The sequence below is a fragment of the Megalobrama amblycephala genome, linkage group LG24 (assembly GCF_018812025.1).
Source record: "Megalobrama amblycephala isolate DHTTF-2021 linkage group LG24, ASM1881202v1, whole genome shotgun sequence".
NCBI lineage: Eukaryota > Metazoa > Chordata > Actinopteri > Cypriniformes > Xenocyprididae > Megalobrama > Megalobrama amblycephala.
The window spans coordinates 24,176,786-24,189,149 of NC_063067.1; the positions used below are offsets into that span (position 1 = coordinate 24,176,786).

The 12,364-nt window shown below is 36.7% G+C and overlaps 1 protein-coding gene across 1 annotated transcript in view; it reads left to right on the forward strand.

Annotated features, from left to right (window-relative positions):
* cc2d2a (coiled-coil and C2 domain containing 2A) overlaps nucleotides 1-12,364 on the forward strand; it is a 45,563-nt gene that overhangs the window by 28,288 nt on the left and 4,911 nt on the right. Inside the window, 10 exon segments of the mRNA XM_048178920.1 lie at nucleotides 4,006-4,173; nucleotides 4,259-4,364; nucleotides 4,597-4,706; nucleotides 7,137-7,233; nucleotides 7,322-7,420; nucleotides 8,520-8,696; nucleotides 10,633-10,836; nucleotides 10,920-11,009; nucleotides 11,100-11,213; nucleotides 11,680-11,814. Of these exon segments, the coding sequence (XP_048034877.1) occupies nucleotides 4,006-4,173; nucleotides 4,259-4,364; nucleotides 4,597-4,706; nucleotides 7,137-7,233; nucleotides 7,322-7,420; nucleotides 8,520-8,696; nucleotides 10,633-10,836; nucleotides 10,920-11,009; nucleotides 11,100-11,213; nucleotides 11,680-11,814 (1,300 nt within the window).

Genomic DNA, 12,364 nt, shown 5'->3' on the forward strand with positions numbered 1-12,364 from the left:
GCGTCTCTCATGTTTGGTGTCCGTTAATGTGACTAAAGTAATATTACAGTGACAAAACACTCGTTATTTTCAGCAATTTAACTAAACACTGTTTCGTTTATGCTTGTACAGCCTGTTTCACACAGAGCACGCTCTTTCTGTATTGCCATGGTCACTCATTTTAAGAGTTTTTGGGCTTGTTGTTTAAGCTCTTCTCATAAAGCAAATGGAGTTTATGAAGTTATTAAAGTGAGCAGACATGAATCGCGATATTTTGGTCTTATTTTCAGCATAAAGCATTTGTATTTATTTCAGTTTATTATGGGCTTATTCTTGTTTGCTGATTTTACTAGCAAGATCTGGCAACTCAAATGAGTCAAGGCTTGTGCTTTCCCTGTGATTCACCTCTCATACAGAAGAGAGAAACATCTCAGATGAACGTTAAAAAACGTCATTAACAACTAGTTGTTCAGTTCGGTTCCGTACACACTGCATAGAATTTCTGTAAATGCGGTTGTCACTAACTGTATTTTTCAGGATTTAATTCGGTTGTAGAATGCGGTTGTCACTCCCGCATTTTACTGAACTGTGTGTGTACAGAACGTGATTAAGCACTAAAAGGTGAACTGACAACCGAATTTAGCTGCAGTGTGTACAAGGCCTAAATAACTTTAGTATTTGATGATGATTATATAGAAGGTTAATAGAAGGTTAAAATGATTTAAGGCAGTTTATGGTATGTTCCTGCAGTGAGCAATGTAGTTTGAGCACAGACTGCTAAGCGTGAGGCTTTATCTAAACTTAGACCTGTATAAAGTGACCTTTATTTGACAATTCTCGTCTTTTATTTCTCTTTTTTTCTCTTGCATGTTTGTATATTCAGTGGTCCAGGTGCTGGGTATGTCCTGAGGATTTTTTTGTTCTTCTCTCAGTCTTCCGTATTCCTTTATTTTCCTTGTGTTCCTCCCCTCAGATCTGTGTGTTCATGAGATGCCATTTTCTGTAGAATTAGTCAGTGTAAAGTATGTTAGAGGAGTCCAGTCTCACACTCAGAGTGTGTTTGTGTGTTTGATCTGCTGTACGTTGAGTACTGATAGTGTGTTTAGAGTAACAGCACTGATGTATTTATTTAATAAGCCTCATGTTCTTCCAAACCCATATGGCATTCTTTCTTTGTGGAGCACTAAAGGAGTGGTTTAGCTGAATGTTCATGCTGCTCTTTTCCATATAATGTAATCATACATTGACTAACATAAGTGATTAAAGCTCTGTGTGAGGAACAGGCTGAAAGAAAATCTTCTCCTCCAATTTAGCTTTCACGGCCATAATGATATTCAGAACAACAGCATGATTGCTTTTATGCAGCAGTTCAATAAACAAACAAAAAAAACTTTTAGACACAATGTTGTCAGATACCTTGGCTCTGCCAACAAAAATAATTCCATGCAGAATCAACACAGTAGTGGTGATTCATTCCTGAATGAATTAGTGTTTGAATTAATCAGTTGAGTGAATGATTCAATGACTCACTTATAAAGATTTAATATTAATTAAGTTTATAGTTTGTATTTTCATGCACAGGAGACCATGTCAAAAAATAAATAAATAGCCTAATACACAACTCATGTGTGTACACATACAGTGCTCAGTGTGAATGAGTACACCCCCTTTGAAAAGTAACATTTTAAACAATATCTCAATGAACACAAAAACAATTTCCAAAATGTTGACAAGACTAAGTTTAATATAACATCTGTTTAACTTGCAACATGAAAGTAAGGTTAATAATATAACTTAGATTACACATTTTTCAGTTTTACTGAAATTAGAGTGATGCAAAAATGAGTACACCCCACAACAAAAACTACTACATCTAGTACTTTGTATGGCCTCCATGATTTTTAATGACAACTCCAAGTCTTCTAAGCATGGAATGAACAAATTGGCGCTGAATCAGGTGCTGAAAAGTTGGCCACTGAATCACTTTCACCCTGTTCTTCTTCAGAAATCCAACAGTGGCCTAAGAGGTGTATTTAGGATCATTGTCATGTTGGAAAAGTTCACGATGACCAAGGGCACGGAGTGATGGTAGCATCTTCTCTTTCAGTATAGAGCAGTACATCTGTGAATTCATGATGCCATTAAATGAAATGCAGCTCCCCGACACCAGCAGCACTCATGCAGCCCCCATAAACAATGCCACCACCATGTTTCACTGTAGGCACCATGCATTTTTCTTTGTATTCCTCACCTTTGCGACGCCACACAGTTTTGAAGCTATCAGTTCCAAAAACATTTATCTTGACTTGGTCTCATCACTCCAGAGTATAGAGTCCCAGTAGTCTTCATCTTTGTCAGCATGGGCCCTGGCAAACTCTAGACGGGCTTTTTTTTGTGCCTGGACTTTAGGAAAGGCTTCTTTCTTGGACAGCACCCATGCATGCCATTCCTCTGCAGTGTACGTGTCACAGGAAATAGTTACCCCAGTTTGGCTTTCTAGTTCTTTAGATAACTCGCTCCTGTCGAGGTGTTAACTTCCATGGACATCCTGGACGTCTCTGTGAGATGATTGCAGTTCCATCTTTTTTTAAATTTTTGTATTTTCTCTATTCTCTCAGGTATTGTGACATTTCTCTTCCATGTGGTGCCATTGCTGACAGCATGAAATGGGAAAGGGTTTTAACACCCTTTTATAGTCAACTGTCTGCTGGACACCTGTGTAATGAATAATTCGACTCACCTGTGGTTGAATTCTTGTGAAATTAGACATTTGTAGTCTAAAAGTTAGCTTTGCTTCAGAGACTTTCAGTGGGATGTACTCAATTTTGCATCACCCTAATTTGAGTAAAACTGAAAATTTTGTTCTCTAAGTTATATTATTAACCTTTCATGTTACAAGTTAAACAGATGTTATATAAAACTTAGTCTTGTCAGCATTTTTGAAATAGTTTTTGTGTTCATTGAGATATTGTTTAAAATGTTACTTTTCAAAGGGGGTGTAGTCATTTACGCTGAGCACTGAACATTTTTTCTTAACCTCTTTATGATGTTAATGCCTCTTTGAATATTCTAAATGAGTGCTCATGTGCCCCATTGTAGTAAATTGCATAAAATACATCTAGATTATATCCTTATGAGGGCTTTCCACTACCTTTCCTTTACAGCCTTTTGTTATTCTCAGAAACCATATGAAGTTTCTGCAAATTTTTCTTAAATTTAAAAAAAAAAAAAAAAAAAAAAGAAATTAATCATGATTTGTTCATTAATATGGTCATGAGCAGATGTCACAAAAAATGTATGCATATGCACAGTTAGTGAATGAGAACCAGTCACTTATTTCGCTCCAGAACGAATCAGTATTTTTGAATGAAATGGATGAGTGAATGATTCAACGGATGAGTGAATCAATTGACTCCCTCATAAAGAGTCGCTATCTACTGACTTAATGATGTCACCTGCAGAAAGAGTCACTAATTAGATTTGCACAAACATGCATAAACACATGAATTTATTCTTAAACTCGTTGTAATGTTAATGAATATTGAATGTCCTTGATGAGTGCTCACGTACCCCATGGTAGTAATTTGCATAAAACATGCCTAGATTATCTCCATATAAGGACTTTCCACAATATTTCCTTTATAGCTTTTTGTTACTCTTAGACCACATTTACATTTTTTGTAAATTTAGAAAAAAAGTGATACAAACAATGAATGTTGTTGGACTTCCTTATCAGCACTCTTGAAATGCTGCTCAACCAATCAAATTCAAGGACCGATCAGTTTTATAACATTAAAGAGGTCATGAAATGAAATGCTGTGTTGTGTGTTCAACATCAGCATCTGTTAGTAGATGTGCGTTTGTGTGTGTTCAGGGTAGAATTAGAGACTTTAAACAAATAAACTGGATGTAAGTCCTGTGTCTCAATGTCTATTGTTCAAGCTGAATATAGACTCAAATCCCTCACTAATACTGCAGTGTGTTATGGGATATCTGCACACTGACTCTCAGCGGATGCTCTTTCAGAGTGTTGGGCTGGAACCTGTTCAAACTGGCCGAGCCCAAGCGGCCCCTGAAGCCTCAGAGGAAGGAGAGGAAGAAGGTGAGCGCTCAAAACCTCTCCGACGGAGACATCAAACTCCTGGTCAACATCATCAGAGGATACGACATCCCTGTCCGCAGACCTTACGCCAGGTACCTGTACACACCCAGGACAGTTGACCAATAAGAAGACACTAAATGACTACTTTCTTTTATGTATCGTTTGTTGTATTTTCAGCAAACCCCCTGTGTCGGCTAAGTCTGGACGGTCTTTCGCAGAGCCATTTGCAGCTCCTGTGTCGTCCCAAGCACCCCAACAGGGCAGTGAGTGGCCCTTCGGACAGGTAACAGCATGATGGCATCACTGCTCCATACCTATATTGGTCCAATCCACTTTGTTTTTTTGTTTTTTGTTTTTTCACACAGCACATACACAAAACAGACATATTAATATATTAGCAAATATTCACAGAATTTTTTGTTTAGGTGTTGGTTTACATTTTCAACAGGATCTCTCAGAAATGACCTACTGCACCTTTAACTATACCTGTGTGTAATCATGTGTGTGTGCTTTAGCCCCTGATCAGGCCATTTGTGGAGGTGTCTTTCCAGCGTTCAGTGCTTCAGACGTCTACTGCCGAGGGTCCAAACCCTTGCTGGAATGAGGAGATAGTTCTGCCATTCAGGTCAGACTAGAAGCTACAGCAGAGGGATTTGAAATCCAGTGTAACATCACATTAACATGTCTTGGTTTTTGACCGCTGAAAATGTGTACCATTTACCAATTTACTCATGGAGCTGCAATAAGATCTCCATATCTCTGAGATTGAACAATCGAGGGCCTTTAAAATTAAAATACCAAAAGTAAAGTTTAAAAACCAGAATCTAAAATGATATTAAGATATCTTTAGTACTTCTTGAGTTACAGGCATGCAAACTTGAGGCAAAAACTGCTGGCATATAATGAAACAAAGATTGCTAAAGTCAACAGATTTTACTAATAGTCCTACCAATCTCTGTGTAAAAATAAAATAATGAAGCTGCCATCTTTCTAAAGTCATTTTACACCCCTGTAAATTGGCTCCAAATCTAATTTTTAAAATAGTGGATTACTCAGTAAATATACATCTGTGACATATTTTGGCTTTCATCACTATTTAGGGCCCGAGCACTGATGGTGTGAGGACCCTATTGCTCGGTCAATTCTTCTTCTTCTCTGAAATGAATCGCATTTTTAAAGGCCTAAACATGCTTGAAATCTCATGAAACTTTGCACATGTGTCAGAAGTGGTGAAAATTTACGTCTGATATGGGTTTCAGAATTAGATGTGGCAAAATGGCTCAATAGCGCCACCTACAAAATTTCAATTAAGCGCCTTTCGCGCTAAGTTTAACGTACAGGTATGAAATTCGGTACACACATGTAACAGCTCAATACCTACAAAAAAGTCCCTGGGTTCAGAATCTGAAAACCCAACAGGATGTGAGATATTTTGAATTTTCTCTGCAAAAATGTTGCAGTTTTTGCTATTTCTAGGCGTTGTACTTTAACAAAAATTTGGTTGATGTGACACGGAATGACCCTATACCTCTGTGCTTCTAAGGCGGCCTCCTGACTGAAATGAAACCTCATAAGTGGCTCATTTGAAACGCTCTACATTGTCAGCGGCTACACATCTAGCATGTTGCTAAACTAATGACACAATACTCTAATCATCATAAAAAAACACATCACTTAGAACAAAATGGGGGTAAAATGGCCAATTTTTTCTTGATATTCTCCAGTATTGACTGAAGCATAAATATTTTAAAATAAATGTACGTTAATATTATATATATATATATATATAATATATACAGTACAGTCCAAAAGTTTGGAACCACTAAGATTTTAATGTTTTTAAAAGAAGTTTCGTCTGCTCACCAAGGCTACATTTATTTAATTAAAAATACAGTAAAAACAGTAATATTGTGAAATATTATTACAATTTAAAATAACTGTTTTCTATTTGAATATATTTCACAAAGTAATTTATTCCTGTGATGGCAAAGCTGAATTTTCAGCATCATTACTCCAGTCTTCAGTGTCACATGATCCTTCAGAAATCATTCAAGAAACATTTAATGTGTACAATTGTACAAAATATTTGTGAACAATATTTTTTTCAGGATTATTTGATGAATAGAAAGTTCAAAAGAACAATGTTTATCTGAAATCTAATCTTTTGTAACATTATAAATGTCTTTACTGCCACTTTTGATTGATTTAATGCATCCTTGCTGAATAAAAGTATTCATTTCTTTCATTTCTTTTCAAAAAAAATAAAAATAAAAATTCTTACTGACCCCAAACTTTGAACGGTAGTGTATAATGCTACAGAAGCTTTGTATTTCAGATAAATGCTGTTCTTTTGAACTTTCTATTCATCAAGGAATCCTGAAAAAAAAAAAGTACACAACTGTTTTTAACATTGAAAATAATCATAAATGTTTATTGAGCAGCAAATCAGCATATTAGAATGATTTCTGAAGGATCATGTGACACTGAAGACTGGAGTAACGATGCTGAAAATTCAGCTTTGCATCACAGGAATAAATTACTTTGTCAAATATATTTAAATAGTACACAGTTATTTTAAATTGTAATAATATTTCACAATATTACTGTTTTTTACTGTATTTTTAATTAAATAAATGTAGCCTTGGTGAGCAGACGAAACTTCTTTTAAAAACATTAAAAATCTTAGTGGTTCCAAACTTTTGGTCTGTACTGTATATATATATATATATATATATATATATATATATATATATATATATATATATATATATATATATATATATATATATATATAAAAAGAAATGTATATCAATAATATTTATTATTTTTTGATATTTGTATTGATATTGTCCAGTATTGTATGAGGCATACATATTTTAAAAATAAATTTACATTTACAGCCTTCAAATTGCGAGTGCATCTTAAAATGCTGGTTTGGTAGGCAGTTCATTAGGATTTTATATGAAATAAGTTCAAAATCATATCAAACATAGTCAGAAGTGTTATTTCCTCAGTTTTCACATGATGTGAATCAGCTGTTTCACCTTGATCTCAGTGCTCCAAATGGAGACTACAGCTCCACCAGTCTGCAGTCAGTCAGAGATGAGGTCTTCATCAACATCTTCGATGAGCTTCTCTATGATGTGGTGGAGGTGAGAACATTTAGAAGTGCCATTCCCTGACTCATTTAAATATTCATGATGTGATAGTGACATGAGTGGTCGGTCTTAACTCCTTCAGGACGAGCGGGAGAGAGGGAACACTATTCACACCCGTATAGAGCGGCACTGGCTCGGCTCCATCAAGATTCCCTTCAGCACCATCTACCTGCAGTCCCGGGCAAGATACCACATGCTAACACTTCATACACACTCTCATTTCATTTATCATTTCAAGTAGAAACTCTCATGTTTAAAGAATGAGGTACAAGAGTTCTTGTGTGAATGGAATCATCCTAAATGGTTGATCCTGCTTGCTTCTGATAGCTTGATTGATCATATCTCTGTTTGGGTGTGTTCACACTTGGCAGGTTTGGTTCGATTAAACCAAACTCTGGTGTGATTGCTCTGTTAGTACAGTTCTTTTGAATAATGGCCTGTTCACTATAAAGATAACTATAATGATGAATATATTAGTGTCCACACCAGTGGACGATATTGTTCTATTTATTAAAAGTGTGCTGGATGGATTCTGATTGGCTGTCAATGTTTTTATCCTTCATCAGCTGAAAAAAAAATAGTTCTGAAAATGATTCCAAGTGATAATATTGAGAATGATTTTTAGAACTATATCTTTATAGATATAGTTATTGTCTTTGGTGTGAACGCTGCCACCCAAACCTTAGCGCGCACCAAAAAAGTGGACCGAGACCCACTTCCAAATGAACCCGGTGCGGTTCGACTGAAATATGAATGCAACATGGACCAAAGACATCTAAACGAACCAAAAACAGGATGTGATGTCACAAGATGCAACCGTAAAAAGGACAGAATGCTCAAGCACACCTGGTTCTTCTCGTCATAGTCCCTTTACAGTTCAGTACAGGCATCAGAACCATGTCTCCTCACAGCAGACTTTCATTTGTGTGTGACGGAGGAATCTCTGCTGCTGTTTTGACTCCTTTACTCATTTATAAGCTCTTCATGAATTCTCAGCTGGTAAAAATACCATCCTATGTAGGCTACGCACATACAACAAACGCGTTTATCCTAGAAAACAGCTTTGTTTATATGTTCGGTAAGTTCTGTCTCAAAATATACATCATAAAAGCTGTTTTAGGGGTTCAAGCGGGACTAAATACGTCATTCTCTTTTTTGGTCCACACCAAAATAACCAAGTGAACTGAACTACAAGTGTGAACACAGCCTTAAAATGTGATTTATGACTGTATGACTGAAAATGTGACTCTTTTATTGTGATCTTGATGTTGTATGTTTAGATTGACGGGACATTTAAGGTGTCCACTCCTCCAGTGCTGCTGGGATACAGTAAGGAGCGCAGTTTGGGCAGTGAAGGTGGATATGACACCACCCGCAGCCTGAGCGAAGGAACCTTCCTCAGCCTCTTCATCACCATTGAACCGCAGCTGGTGCCTGGAGACACCATCAGAGAGAAGGTACAGGAGCCAGAGCTGTACCATGTGATCATACAAATGAGTTTATCTATTTTAATTCTTGTCGTCTTAAGCAAAACTGTTTTTCAGGAGTAAAGTGAGATTTTTATGATTTTTTTTTTCAGTATTGTTTTTTTTCTCTCTCTGTTCTTTCTTGTTTTTGGACTGCTTTTATTAGATGAAGGAAGTAAAGGTAACAGATTTGGAGTCTGATATCCCAGATATCATAGTTTTATGAAGATATATTCTGTGATCAGTACAAGTACAGCATCTGTGAGCATCATAGAGCTTTACTTGTATTACTTGTAGTTTACCCCAGAACATCCTGTGTGTGTTGTGTGTTTAGAGCTGTTAGTTTAATATCTCTCCATGTCAAATTTACTTCTTTATACACTACCATTCAAAAGTTTGGGGTCAGTTTTTTTGTTTTCTTAAAGGTGCCCTAGAATTAAAAATTGAATTTACCTTGGCATAGTTGAATAACAAGAGTTCAGTACATGGAAAAGACATACATTGAGTTTCAAACTCCATTGCTTCCTCCTTCTTATGTAAATCTCATTTGTTTAAAAGACCTCAGAAGAACAGGCGAATCTTTACGTAACACCAACTGTTACGTAACAGTTGGGATTATTAATATGTACGCTCTCAATATTTGCATATGCCAGCTCATGTTCAAGGCATGAGACAAGGGCAGGACGCCTAGATGTGCACAGCTGAATCATCAGACTAGGTAAGAAAGCAAGGACAATAGCGAAAAATGGCAGATGGAGCGATAATAACTGACATGATCCATGATCACATGATATTTTTAGTGATATTTGTAAATTGTCTTTCTAAATGTTTCATTAGCATGTTGCTAATGTACTGTTAAATGTGGTTAAAGATACCATCGTTTCTTACTGTATTCACGGAGACAAGACTGTCGTTATTTTCATTTATTAAACACTTGCAGTCTGTATAATTCATAAACACAACTTCATTCTTTATAAATCTCTCCAACAGTGTAGCATTAGCCGTTAGCCACAGAGCATAGCCTCAAACTCATTCAGAATCAAATGTAAACATCCAAATAAACACTGTACTTACGCGATTAGACATGCTGCATGACGAACACTTTGTAAAGATCCATTTTGAGGGTTATATTAGCTGTGTGAACTTTGTTTATGCTGTTTAAGGCAAGCGCGAGCTCCGGGGGCGGAGAGCACGAGAATTTAAAGGGGCCGCAGCCTGAATCGGTGCATAGTTAATGATGCCCCCAAAATAGGCAGTTAAAAAAATAAATAAATAAAAATCTATGGGGTATTTTGAGCTGAAACTTCACAGACACATTCAGGGGACACCTTAGACTTATATTACATCTTTTAAAAAGACGTTCTACGGCACCTTTAAGAAATATTATTTTATTCAGTAAGGATGCCATAAATTGATCAAAGTGACAGTAAAGACATATATAATGTTACAAAAGATTTATGTTTCAAATAAATGTTGTTCTTTTGAACTTTCTATTCATCAAATAATCCTGAAAAATAAAATGTATCACAGTTTCCACAAAAATATGACTGTTTTCAACACTGATAATAATCATAAATGTTTCTTGAGCAGCAGATCAACATATTAAAATGATTTCTGAAGGATCATGTGACACTGAAGACTGGAGTAATGATGCTGAAAATTCAGCTTTAAATTACACTTTAATATATATTCACATAGAATACAGCTGTTTTACATTGTAATAATATTTCACAGTATTACTGTTTTACTGTGTTTTTGATTGGTGAGCATCAGAGATTTATTTCAAAAACATAAAAAATCATACCGACCCCAAACAGTAATGTGATGTATCTAATATTAGCAACATTATGCTCAAATTCATTAATAAGAAACTAAAAAATGGCTCCCATATAAGTGTAGATGACCTCTGACCTCTCTCTCCTTTCAGTTTGACACTCAGGAAGTTGAGCGTTTGCTGATAGCGAGTGAAGTGTTTGAGAAGGAGGCGAGCCGGCGTTTCCCAGACCGGCCCTGTCTCACCACCGTCATTGACATCAACGGCAAAACCGTCTTCGTCACGCGCTTCATCCGGCCTCTGAATCCCCCGCAGGAGCTGCTGGACGCGTTCCCCAGCAGTCCTCAGGAGACCGCGGTCTGTCCGCACACACACTCGTCCAGTCTGTGTCACTCTTTCTCTGTGGTCATTCTGCTCATCCTCACGTTCTCTCTCCTCAGGAGTTAGTCGCACGATATGTGGCGCTCATCCCTTCTCTCCCAGACAGCGTGTCATTTGCGGGAGTCTGTGACTTATGGAGCACGTGTGACGTGAGGCGCTTCTCTCATCATATGCTTCTGTTCTTTCAGTTTGTATCATATATATACATATGTTTGCTGTTTGATTTGTGCTGTTTTTAGCAATTCCTAACGTTGCTAGCTGGAGATGAGGAGGAGCATGCTGTTCTGCTCTGTAACTACTTCCTCTCAATGGGGAAAAGGGCGTGGTTGATCATAGGCACCGCCATTCCTGAGGTGAGTCACAGGCCACTTGGCTAATTTACTGTTGTTTAGCTAATTTACGCAGGTGAAATCCTGTCATTTCAATAGGAATCCAACAGTAAGGAATGTACCGTGAGGATGAAAGATTTCAACATGATTTAGATCAGGTTCCAGTTGATCATGTGAATTCGCCACACTGACCATCAGGAAGCTGCTTGCTTTGAACACACTTGTGTGTGAGCTGTGCTTCATACATCAATACACTATTGACAACAGACATGGACCGTTTTTCCCCTGCAAAATTTTGCTGGTCATCGTGGCACATGACCCACTTGAACCTGAAATCTGCGTGTGAACATCTTTCATCCTCCCTTGACGTTTCGCAGAAAATGTTCTAATGTGACCGCATCTTTCTCATCTCTGTGTTAGTTCTATGACAACATACCTCAGTGGAGATGGACATGTGTTGTTGTTTTATGGGTTTGTGTCGTTGTTTCAGGGCCCTACAGCGTACGTCTTGACATATGAGCAGAACCGCTATCTGATCTGGAATCCCAGCACTGGGCAGCACTACGGACAGTATGACATATTCTGCCCCTTACAGACCATCGGCTGCCTCATCAACGCTGACAACGTTAGTAAAACCACATAAAACTCAGAACTGACTTCATATATGGACATTTTTCTGTGCAAAAACACATTTTACAATCAATTTAAAATACACTACTGGTCAAAAGTTTGGAATAATTAAGATTTTGTATTGTTTTTAAAAAGAAGTTTCTTATACTCGCCAAAGCTGCATTTATTTGAACAAAAATACAGTAAAAACAGTAATATTGTGAAATATTATTACAGTGTAAAATAGATGTTTTCTATGTGAATATACAGTAAAATGTAATTTATTCCTGTGATCAAAGCTGAATTTTCAGCATCATTACTCCAGTCTTCAGTGTCACATGATCCTTCAGAAATCTTTCAAATATGATGATTTGCTGCTCAAGAAACATTTATGATTATTATCAATGTTGAAATCAGAATCTTAAAATGGATCAAAAGCCCCTCTCAGCAATTATCAACAAAAATATATATTGGTGAATAAAACAAAATGCATTTGAATTCTAATTAATAATGTGTACAAAACAATAATAAATTGCTCAAAAGTCATAAAATTCCTGTTTATTTTT